This window comes from Notamacropus eugenii, chromosome 3 (genome assembly GCF_028372415.1).
Source record: "Notamacropus eugenii isolate mMacEug1 chromosome 3, mMacEug1.pri_v2, whole genome shotgun sequence".
In the NCBI taxonomy this organism is placed as follows: Eukaryota; Metazoa; Chordata; class Mammalia; order Diprotodontia; family Macropodidae; genus Notamacropus; species Notamacropus eugenii.
The window spans coordinates 255,273,732-255,286,077 of record NC_092874.1 but is presented as its reverse complement, the minus strand read 5'-3'; the positions used below and the strand labels follow the sequence as shown (position 1 = coordinate 255,286,077).

The 12,346-nt window shown below is 35.1% G+C and overlaps 1 protein-coding gene across 10 annotated transcripts in view; it reads left to right on the top strand.

The window, feature by feature from the left end:
- The window catches only part of NAP1L1 (nucleosome assembly protein 1 like 1), a 26,881-nt gene extending 14,535 nt beyond the window's left edge, over positions 1-12,346 (top strand). For 4 of the 10 annotated variants that reach the window (XM_072655414.1, XM_072655412.1, XM_072655413.1 and 1 more), the window contains 11 exons: positions 577-718; positions 1,063-1,143; positions 1,460-1,588; positions 2,240-2,311; positions 2,619-2,758; positions 3,428-3,573; positions 3,683-3,702; positions 7,807-7,929; positions 8,709-8,741; positions 9,252-9,302; positions 10,009-12,346. In XM_072655414.1, the coding sequence (XP_072511515.1) occupies positions 577-718; positions 1,063-1,143; positions 1,460-1,588; positions 2,240-2,311; positions 2,619-2,758; positions 3,428-3,573; positions 3,683-3,702; positions 7,807-7,929; positions 8,709-8,741; positions 9,252-9,302; positions 10,009-10,044 (973 nt within the window). In that variant the 3' untranslated portion in view covers positions 10,045-12,346. Of the gene's footprint in view, positions 1-576; positions 719-1,062; positions 1,144-1,459; positions 1,589-2,239; positions 2,312-2,618; positions 2,759-3,427; positions 3,574-3,682; positions 3,703-7,806; positions 7,930-8,708; positions 8,742-8,979; positions 9,303-10,008 lie in introns of all 10 variants that reach the window. The other 6 variants (XM_072655410.1, XM_072655416.1, XM_072655417.1 and 3 more) reach the window with 3 other exon arrangements.

Genomic DNA, 12,346 nt, shown 5'->3' with positions numbered 1-12,346 from the left:
CAGTTTGTTAAATTGAAAGCCTACCTTTTTGTATTATTGGCCAAATGTCTGTAAAGTCATCATATCAATGAGAAAATTTGATTTCATCTATGAAATGTAACTATTTTATAAGGTGAAGATCTCTTCACTTTTGAAAAGGGTGTTTTAAAGCATTCATAAATCAGAAATATTCTTTGGCTTAGTCAATTGACTAGTGGTTTAAAACCCTCTTTTAACTATTATTGATTCACTGATTGCCAACTGTAAGTGTTTTCTTATTGTATTTAATTGTCCTAAAAGTTCATTTTTGGAAAAATCACAGTTTTATATGAATCGTTTAGCTTTCTGTTGTTAGGGTTAAATCAGTTGCAAAACATTTACCCTATTTTGTTTTAGTGTAGCCTTGTGAATGAATAAGAGTCCTTTGTGGGGGTGTGTTAGGAGTTGAGTTTTTATCATTAATGGTACACTGATTGCTGAACTGACATAATAATTTGCCCTTTTCTGCTTCACATGGCTATAAATAAGAAAAAGAAATTAATTTGTAACTTCACTACAGAACTTGCATAGATGATGGTTTCTCTTGAAATATTTTAGCTTGCCAAAAGTAGTTAAGCGACGTGTGAATGCCCTCAAAAACCTTCAGGTGAAATGTGCACACATAGAAGCCAAGTTCTATGAGGAAGTTCATGCTCTTGAAAGAAAGTATGCTGTTCTTTACCAGCCACTTTTTGATAAGGTAATGTGCCCTACCACATCTTAGCCAAAGTACACAGTTTTAAGAATTGGAAATTGGTGCTTTTAATTAAAATTAGCAAAATTAAATGTCTTAGTTTCTTGACGTAATGTCGACATTGTTATTACACATAATGTGTCTGGAATTATTTATCATTGATAAAAAGACAAGATGCCAGTGTGTCTTGGTGTCATAGTGAGCTCAGAGGGGAAGAAGAGTCTTTAATTTTGTGGAGGAGTTGCTTGACAAAAATATAGGACTTTTTGAGGCAGTAACTTTTACTAATTAAGTAATTAACTAAGAATAGGAACTATAAATTGGAAGACTTAATGGTTTAATCATTTCAGAGAAGTGAAATCATCAATGCAGTTTATGAACCTACAGAGGAAGAATGTGAATGGAAACCAGATGATGATGAAGAGATTTCAGTGAGTAGTCTTTTGTTAGAAATGTACAACTTTTCATCATTAAGGTAAAAATAGCATGTTTAAACAGACTTTAAACAAAATTAAATAGGAATTGAGAAAGTTTTTCTTTTTGATCCATTTAGATTTTATTTCATTTGAGTGGTTAATGGTACCAAGGCAACTTTGCCACATGTTTAGTTGGTTAACAAAATTAGTATGACAGATGATTTCATATATTTGGTGGTTGGGATGAAAATGAAAAACCTGAAAATGAAGCAGAAAACGTCATTAAGTGCATCCTCCCAAACTTAGCAAGTAACACGTGTATTTTTTCAAGGAGGAAATGAAAGAGAAGGCTAAGCTTGAAGAGGAGAAAAAAGATGAAGAGAAAGAAGACCCTAAAGGAATTCCAGAATTTTGGCTGACTGTTTTTAAAAATGTTGATTTGCTCAGTGATATGGTTCAGGTAACTTAAATCCATAGTAAAAATGCCATAGAGGTTCAGATGATGTCATCTGACGTAGCACCATTCATTTGACACATTGAAATAGACATTAGTGTTTTGTGTTTGACTAAATGCAAAATTGGTTTTGTTTATGCATAATTTGATGAATAGTTTTAAAAAAACACACACACACACACACACACACACACACACACACACACACACACACACACACACACACACACACACACACACCCCCCCCCTTGGGTTACTTCCTTATGATCAGTTGTTTTTCATTATTCTCAGTGACAACTACTTGTCTTCTGAGCATTATGACGTGTAAGCCACAGTTTAGGTTGAATGACTTACCAGAGGTTTTCTTGTTCCCTTGTTCTTTCTACTCTGTCAGTGGTAGAAGGGAATTTTTTTTTTTCAAAGTTATCTATATTATGGTCATCTTTTACAAACATCTGTTTTGGCCTGAGGATATCACACCTAGGTAATATGATTGAATGGCTAAGCATTAAGAAAATAGTAAAAGAATAAGATTGAACATTGTGTTGATCAAATTTGTTGTCAATTGTTGACTTGGAAAAAAAAGATAGTTCTTCGGTATTCAGTGTTCTGCTCAAAAATTCTTTTTGATCATCTTTTTTTTAATTTTACCCAAAGGAACATGATGAACCTATTCTGAAGCATTTGAAAGATATTAAAGTGAAGTTCTCAGATGCTGGCCAACCTATGGTAAACAATTTAAAAATAATATTAATATTAATTTGGAGCATGACTGTTAGATGGGATATTGGAGGATAGGGAGTGTACTTACTTAAGGGCAAAAGTCAGCTTATGTGAAAATTGATTAAATCTGCTATATGATCTGTCTTTTCCATTTTTACAATTTTAAGCAAAATGAAAATAATGTTTGCTTAGAGAAAGGGATAGGGCTTTGGGTTATCATTGTTTAATGTACTGTCAACAGGCATTTATTTTGTGGGATGGGAACAGAAGAAGTTCTAACTTAATATCTCAATCTCTGCAACTGTCTTTTTAGAGTTTTACATTAGAATTTCACTTTGAATCCAATGAATATTTCACAAATGAGGTGTTGACAAAGACATATCGCATGCGGTCAGAGCCAGATGATTCTGATCCTTTCTCCTTTGATGGACCAGAAATTATGAGTTGCACAGGGTGAGATTATTTTGATGTTTCAAAACACATAAATTTAAATGTAATTGTTTTACGTATATTTATAAAGGAATATCTTATTCCATATGTGAATCCTAGTATTTCAAAACTTGACTTAGATTTGAAACCTGTTAGAATGTAAATTGTTGGAGTAGAGACAAATTCTCCTTCTATCAATATCTTGATAATATTAACGTTCTCCTTAATGATACTTGTATAGTCTCTTTCTACGAGACCTGTTTTTTTGTCTCCCTACTCCTCTCCCCAAATTATTTTGTGTATATTTCTATATAGATGTTTTTTCCCCCAATAGAATGTGTAAGCTCCTTGAGGGCAAGGTAGGCCTTAGATTGTTAATAAATGCCTTTTGGTTGGTTGATTTGTATTCCATCTAACACAACGCTTCTTCCAAACAGTAGGTGAACTACTATTGTTGAATGAATTTATTAAATCTTGATGTCAAATTGTAAAAGCAAAATTTGTTATATTAAAAGTACCTGCTCTTAGAAGTAACATTTTTTTTTTCCTACTGTGGACCTAAGCCAATTGCAAATACCTTGATGTTCACATAAAATGCATAGTAAGCATAATTGTCCCCTAGTTTATGTTTTTCTTTGAGAGGATTTTTGTTTAGTGTTATAATAGTGATCAAAACTTACCTGTTTTTCAAAGGTGTCAGGTAGATTGGAAAAAAGGGAAAAATGTCACTTTGAAAACTATTAAGAAGAAACAGAAACACAAGGGACGTGGGACTGTTCGAACTGTGACAAAAACAGTTTCCAATGATTCTTTCTTCAATTTCTTTTCTCCTCCTGAAGGTAAAACACCATTTTAATTTGGGTTTGGGTGAACGCTTAGGTATTGTTCTTACAATATTGATAATCTTTTTTTTTTTTTTCTTTCCCTCCCTTTACCATTTTTGTGTAGTTCCTGAGAGTGGAGACCTGGTGAGTCCAATTGTTTTCTTTAGTAAAATAATAAAAAACTGTTGAGATTGAAAGACTTTTGAAGGAACTTAGTTCCAGTTTTTTGCCCTAAACTTTTATACTTCTATGCTTATGTTTTCTGAAATGTAGTTTGTTTCTTCAGTGAGATGAAAATGCTTTTTTATGCTTTATTGCAAGGGTCACCTCCACCCTGGTCAGAATAACATTTCCTTTAATGAACTCCCTCAGAAATTGCTTATGTCCTTAATGTGAAGGTGATGCAACATTTGGTTCTCAAAGTGCTTCTGTGTCTGGGCCATCTCAGTTCTGGATATTGGAGTAGTTGTTCTTGGATGCTGTGGTGACCCCTGCTGGATTCAGAGAAATGTAGTAGCTTTAAGTAGACTTAGAGAGAGAGTTGTGCCTAATTTTTGTTTTGTTGGATTGGGTGTGTAATATTTAATGAGGTGGATGAGTTTGGTAGAAGGATTTTGAAGTGTTAGTTTTTTTTATATTTTTAGGCATAATGCAGTCCTAAAATCATTTGCAGCCATGGCAGCATACAGCATTCATTTGACCATTTTTTATAAATTCCCACTATATGTAAAGTTCTGATAGGCATTGAATTGATACATTTTTCCTTCTGTGGTGAAAAATAGTAATGACTTTCTATACGTATCAGTTGGATTCCTTTATAAAATCTTTACCTACTGCTTCAACATTCTTATTTAGGATTCTTATTTATAATGCTTATTAATATTTAAAATGTTTTTGTTCCTCAACTAAGGGGGTGGGGTTATATGGAAATCATTCTGAATCTGATTATATGCTTGTGATTAGTACGTTTCTGAAATGTTTTTGTTGTTAACTAATTTTTAATGATAAGAGTTGGGTGGTTTTTTTTAATTAAAGATACATTTTTAATTTGTTAATTGAACTTAGCTGTTTTTAAAACCATAAACATACTACTCAATTGTGTATATCCACCTGGGCTCTTTTAGGGCACTTCACTATAATCATCTCAAAATCAAGTTTTCTTGTTAAGTGATGTCATCGTCCTTTGGATTCTTTAGCTTCTTGGTTTAATAGAACTTTGCCTTAGCAGGTAAAAAAATATTTTTCTCAGGTCTAATATTCATTGTTTTCATATTCTTTTTTTTTTTTTTTTACTTCTATAGGAGGCATTTCCCAGTGCTCCTACATTACTATTAGTACCTTTCCTTTTTTTTTCTTTCTTTTTTTTTTTTAAATTTAACTTTTAACATTTATTTTCACACAATTTTGGGTTACAAATTTCTCCCCTTTTATCCCCTCCCCCCCCAGACCCAAGCTTTCTAATTGCCCCTGTGACCTATCTGCTCTCTCCTCTCTCCTCCCTCCCTGCCCTTGTCTCCGTCTTCTCTTTTGTCCTGTAGGGCCAGGTAGCTTTCTTGACCCCTTAACCTGTATTTCTTGTTACCCAGTGGTAAGAACATTACATTTGGTCCTAACACTTTGAGTTCCAACTTCTTTAGCTCCCTTTCTCTCCACCCCTTCCCCTTGGAAGACAGGCAATTCAATATAGGCCATATCTGTTTAGTTTTGCAAATGATTTCCATACTAGTTGTGTTGTATAGGACTAACTATATTTCCCTCCATCCTATCCTGTCCCCCATTACTTCTATTTTCTTATGGTCCTTTCCCTCCCCATGAGTGTCGACCTCGTATTGCATTCTCCTCCCCATGCCCTCCCCTCTATCCTCCCCCCCACCCTGCTTGTGCCCCTGTCCCCCACTCTCCTGTATTATGAGATAGGTTTTCCTATCAAAATGAGTGTGCATTATATTCTTTCCTTTAGTGGAATGTGATGAGAGTAGACCTCATGTTTTTCTCTTTCCTCCCCTCTTTATCCAACCACTAATAAGTCTTTTGCTTGCCTCTTTTATGAGAGATAATTTGCCCCATATAGCTTCTCCCTTTCTCCTCCCAATATTTCTCTCTCACTGCTTGATTTCATTTTTTTTTTTTAAGATATGATCCCATCCTCTTCAATTCACTCTGTGCACTCTGTCTCTATGTATGTGTGTGTGTGTGCATGTGTATGTGTGTGTACTCCCACCCAGTGCTCAGATACTGAAATGTTTCAAGAGTTACAAATATTGTCTTTCCATGTAGGAATGTAAACAGTTCAACTTTAGTAAGTCCCTTATGACTTCTCTTTGCTGTTCACCTTTTCATGGTTCTCTTCATTCTTGTGTTAGAAAGTCAAATTTTCTTTCCAGCTCTGGTCTTTTCATCAGGAAAATTTGAAAGTCCTCTATTTCATTGAAAGACCATTTTTTCTCCTGAAGTATTATACTCAGTTTTGCTGGGTAGGTGATTCTTGGCTTCAGTCCTAGTTCCTTTGACTTCTGGAATATCCTATTCCATTCCCTTCTATCCCTCAATGTAGAGGGTGCCAGATCTTGTGCTATCCTGATTGTATTTCCACAATACTTGAATTGTTTCTTTCTAGCTGCTTGCAATATTTTCTCTTTCACCTGGGAATTCTGGAATTTGGCCACAATGCTCCTAGGAGTTTCTCTTTTTGGATCTCTTTCATGCGGTGTTCTGCGGATTCCTTGAATATTTATTTTGCCTTCTGGTTCTAGAATCTCAGGGCAGTTTTCCTTGCTAATTTCATGGAAGATGATGTCTAGGCTCTTCTTTTGATCATGGTTTTCAGGTAGTCCCAGAATTTTTACATTGTCTCTCCTGATTCTATTTTCCAGGTCAGTTGTTTTTCCAATAAGATATTTCACATTATCTTCCATTTTTCCAATCTTCTCGCTATGTTCTGTGATATCTGTCTTTCTCATAAAGTCCTTAGCGTCCATCTGTACCATTCCAGTTTTGAAAGATCTATTTTCTTCAGTGAGCTTTTGAATCTCCTTTTCCATTAGGTTAATTCTGCTTTTGAAAGCATTCTTCTCCTCATTGGCCCCTTGCACCTCCCTTGCCAACTGAGTTAGGCTAGTTCTCAAGGTGCCAATTTCTTCAAGATTTTTTTGGTTTTCCTTTAGCAGGGAGCTGATCTGTTTTTCATGCTTCTCCCTCATCCCTCTCATTTCCCTTCCCAGTCTTTCCTCCACCTCTCTAACTTGATTTTCAAAATTCCTCTTGAGCTCTTCCATGGCCCGAGCCCATTGGGTGGGCTGGGACACAGAATCCTTGATTTCTGTGTCTTTGCCTGATGGCAAGCGTTGTTCCTCCCCATCAGAAAGGAAGGGAGGAAGTGTCTTTTCTCCGCTAAAATACCCTTCAATAGTTTTATTTCTTTTCCGTTTTCTGGGCATTCTCCCCAACCAGTGACCTGACCTCTGAATGTTCTCCTCACACCCACCTCCTGTTTTCATATTCTTAAATATACAGTCCTTAAGAGATAGAATTTATGAGAATTTATGATTTAGGTGAAACAGGGAGAGATCAGTAACTCATTCTCTTTTGCTGCCCTAACATTTGGGTTTTTTTTTTTTTATATGGCGCTAGTTACTGCTTAGGTTCTTCTGTTTCTCCTGTGCCCCCTCCACAATTTTTACTTGTATTTCTTAGCTGCTATCTTCTCCCCTTTCCCCCTCCCCCATACTTATTTCAGTAAAGAATTGTGTCCCTTGATCATGCTGTTTGCCACATAGCCATGCACATAAGCTAATTTTAAAATTTCAGGAAGGCAAAGGCAAGATTATCTTGAGATTTTACCCTCATTCTTTCTCTTAAGTCCAAGAGGTCTCAGAAGAACAAAATGAAGTATCTGCATTTGACATTTATGCAGTGTGAAATATAGTACTTTGGTGATTTCTTGAAAATACAAGTAGAGTTTTTGTTGCTCATTTATTGGAATATCAGGACTCCCTTTTATATTGGCCAAAAGCATTGGTTCAATTGTTGAATTAAAGATGTCATTTAATTCACCATTTTTGACTTGCATATGGTTTGGCTGAGAAAACAAGTTAGGATGTACCTAAGCATTGGAATGTGCTGTTCCTTGTACCCTTAGCATGGCTGCCATCCCAGTTTGGTATAAAAATTACTTTGGTGACCAGCTTAATAATAAAATTATTCATATATTTGTATCTTTTACTTACAAAGTATTGTCTTCTTGTACAGGATGATGATGCAGAAGCTATCCTTGCAGCAGACTTTGAAATTGGTCACTTTTTACGTGAGCGCATAGTCCCGAGATCAGTGTTATACTTCACAGGAGAAGCTATTGAAGATGATGATGATGATGTAAGTGAAGGTGAACATCAGCACAGTAATAACGGCTTTTAGAGGGCAAGATCCTTTTGAGGTTGTGAGTAATCCAGTGCCTGCAGTAACTGGGCATATTGTAGCAAGGTGGCTTACCTGTGTTTATGGAATTTCCTTACCCCATTGGCTTAGCAAAAAAAACTGTCGTGAATTTTAAAACTAGCTGGTGCTTGTTGACAGTTCTAGAGGGCATAGGATGAACAAAGATGATGCTTTGTTGGGTCCTTTAGATGATAATCATCATGACATCAACATCACTGGCTTGACACTCGTTAAAATATCTTTTTTTCCTGAACATTGACAATAAGAGATCTTTTACCTACTGGATGGTTGATAATTATCAAAGAAATAATTATTTTGTAGTCATGCTGTTAAAAACTAAGTGCTTCTAAAATTAATTGGCTCACTAGCAGGTCTTGTGTTTGGTTAACCTTGAGTTTTCCCATTTTCCGAACTGCAGTTTTCTCATGGAGAAGGTTAGACTAGATGATCTCTATATAAGACCCTTATCATTGCTTTTTGATGACTCAAGTTATTTTACCTGCATCCAATGAATGGGGATGGATGGGGTAGAGTGGGGGAATAGTCTGGTTAGTCTTTCATATCAGTGTTAGAACTAGAAGTGCTGGTATGCTGTATGGGGATAGCTTTACATAGGTATGATTTTGAATTAGGTTGCCTGGGAGGTTCCTTCTAATGCTTTGATACTGATAGTTTGTAATGGCACCATATTTAAATGATTTTTTTTTTTTTTTTAGTATGATGAAGAAGGTGAAGAGGCTGATGATGAGGTAATATTTACAAGATGAGACAGCTCAATTGTTTGATTCATCATTTGCTTTGTTGAATACGTACCAAATTAGCAATAAGATTTTCGGCATAACATTTACTTAAGCAAAAAAAAGGAATATATTTTAATCAAAAGATAATATAATTCTACAGGTAAAAGTATACTGTATATGTATTTAGTAGATAAGCTGCAAAACTATCAGCAAAAATGTTTTATTTAAAAATTTTGTTCTGCTGCAGGGTTATCAGCTCTTTGAAGAAGTCAAAAGCTGCAGTAAATTTTTTCAACGTTGGCTGCAGTAAATCTTTTCAATAAAAGCAGACTGGATGTGTCTCAAGTTGTGTTGGGAAATTTTCATATTAGAAGCTTTCAGATTAAATTACATTTTTCATCAAAGTCTTGTAATGATGAAAACTTGTTGACCTATACTATAATTTAGATTAACCTGCCTGCATTATGAAATTTCTTCTACTGTACCTACTTCATGGATGCATTTTGAACTTTAATATAGGAAGGGGAAGAAGAAGCCGATGAGGAAAATGATCCAGAATATGATCCGAAGGTGAGAGAAAATGCTTGTTTTAAATGTCTGTCTTATATCATGTGATTTTGGTTGTTTTTGTTTCATTTCGAATACTATTCTGTTATTAAAGATTGAGTTTAGCTGTGAGATGAAGTTTTTTAAAGTAGAGATTTATGGCACTTACTTCCAAGGCAGAAATGCTATCTGCAGATAAAATTCAAATTCTTATTTAACAGCCTGATGCTTTATGACTTGAGGCTTAAGTTGTAAGGTTAAATGTATGTGTAAAACTGTTTTTAAAGTCTTATTTTCATTTTAAATCTTAATATCATTACCTTGCTACTTAAGTTTTTGTTTGTTAATCTGTTAGCAAAACTGTCCTCTTATGGCAAAGTAAAAAATCTTCCTTCTCCCTCCAACTCTTCCCAATAAGTCATTTAAATGTTGGTTAAAATTCAGTGAGCAAATTGATACCTGAGGTTGCCGCATGGGATTGTGACTTGACTAGTGGGGAGCCTGTTATGCTCCTGCCTCCCATCACCAGACATCCCCAGTGAGGCATTTCATCCTCTAGGCCTCTGTTTTTGCCAAGCATACAGTTGTGATTTCTTGACTTTTACTGTCTTAGAATTTGTACTTCCCACCTTGACAAAAATTCAAGGAATTACCTGGAAATGTTGGACAGCTTTGACAGTGTTGTGCTGAAAGTGGCCTTGACTGCTGTTTTCTGTCTTCCTTTCAACAGAAAGATCCAAACCCAGCCGAGTGCAAGCAGCAGTGAGCCGTGTGTGCTGTGGCCTTGAGGATTACTGCACTGTCCCAGCCTAAACACAACTAGTAGTTACTTTTACAGCCTTATGTTTTGTATTTTCTTGGTAGAATCAAGTAAACAATTTTTGTTAAAAAAGGAAAAAAAGAAAAAATGAACGTTTAAGAACCAGTTCAAACTATAGGTTCGTTCTACCTAGCATTTTAATAGTATAATTTCTGCCGGATATGTAGAATGCAGTGAATCCCCTAACGCATGTCCATTGCTACATAGTTTGGTTCTTGTGAAGTCTTTTGTCATGTAGCTATTAGACTGCAGCTGCGAAAATTATCCAAACTGTTATGTGAGACCAATATTGGTTTAGAAAAAAGAAATCCTTCTGAAGAACCAACCAAAGTATTTTTTCAGCCCAGTAGTTGAATGGGTTTAAGTCTGCTTGCACTAGCTGTGCCTTCATTACTTTGTTAGAGAAATGCAGTGACTTGTACTAACTAGGAGACAAAGCATTTTGAAATTTGATTTGAGAAGAGACTAGTATACGGTTAAGAATTTCCAGTAAGACCACATCTAATGTTCGTTAACTGTCTGCTTGTTTATGGATTTTTGTATTTTAATGTGACATAGTGATCTACAAAGAAACTTAGTCATCCTATTAAGATTATTGTTTACCACTGGGGTGTGAATAAAACCTAGTATTTTCAGAAGTTAGCGTCCTCTTCTACTTGTGTAACTTGTGTCCATTTCAAACTGAAAGCATCTTTCCTTCTCTTAGTGGTATTGTGGTACACCTTCACTAAAAATGATCACTTATACCACCCGATAGAAGCCCATTGCAAGTTCTTTTGTTGCAGTTTAAAAATAAATTACCAAGCAGAATGTTAGTCCTCACAAAATAATGTCTTAATTTGAACACATTTGGAAATTAACCTTGATAATTGTAACTAATGGACATTATTTGGGAGAAGGGACCAGACTTTAAAAAGCAGTCCTGCATCTACCAATATGCAAGTGTGAACGAAGAACCAGTGGACAGAATTTTAAATCATCATAACCCCTTTAAAGATCATTATTGTTAAAGTTAAATTTATTATGGTCTTGGGGTTGAAGCTAGGGAGAGAGTTCTATTCCAATTCTCATTGCTTAATATGTGAGTATATTTACTCATACCTCTAATCTATCCATATATTTGAATGGGTAGTATTGTTTACTTACCTACCTCACAAGAGTGTTGAGGCTTATTAAGTTACATTATATAAAAATTGTTCTTGGTCATTAAAAGGTCAGAAATTTTAACCTTTATTGTGTATGTGTTATATTTAGCACCTTGTTTGAACCAGGGTTATAATTTTAAGACTGGAAAACCAACGGCGTAATAGTACCTCTATCTTAGATTTGTACAAGAGACATTCTTGTGGTAGATCTTTGGGCTCCTGCTAGAATTAGCACTCTGGGCTATATGAAAGCATCTGGGGATTCTGGATTTAATGAGAGTAACTAATGCATTCATTTTCCAAGAAAGCTTCAAGAGAGTTGGGAAAGTAAGAGCCATACTAAAATACCTCAGGCTAATTACTGTTACAAGGTGGGGGGTGGGGGAGGAAGTGTTGATTTATTTCAAGGCTTGATGGTAAAGTTGATCTTGTCCATTAGTGAATTCCAAAAAAGAATTTAAGATGATTAAACGAGATGATGTAACTTCTTGTGCTGCTCCCCCCTTTCTCCAGCATGATTTGGGGTAATATGCAGAAAACACTTGGTATTTGCATTGTGCCATCCATTTTTCACTTCAGAACATTTTAATTATAACTTCTGGAAATCCTTAACTGAACACGTTGAATTACTGTATGAAAATTTGCTATGGAAAGATCTTTGCATTAACCTCTTATTTGTTCTTTGTTATTTTTACTGTCAGGTTAATTTCAGTGATCTAAATTTGATCTCACTTTCTCTCTGTACCTTACTTATCTTTTGATCATTTTTTTCCTGCCTTTCTGTTTTTCTTCAGCAGGTAGAATCCCATTTGAGTGAACTTTAAGGAATATCAAAATTGCTATGTTTTATACGACCCTTTTTTGAAAAAAAATTTATTGCAAAAAATGGAAGAGTAAATGGTTATTTGCTTTTAGTTACATGTAACAGTTGTCAGGGTTATGCCACATTTGCATAGTGACCAAATAATGGAGGGGTAGGTGTTCTGAAAGAAACTTTCCTAAACTCTTTGAAATCTGAGAGAGTAAATGATACTATTCCTTTCTGCTGAAATTATATTTGATTGTATTCAAAGATTATTAATAAATTTTGACGTTTTTCAGAA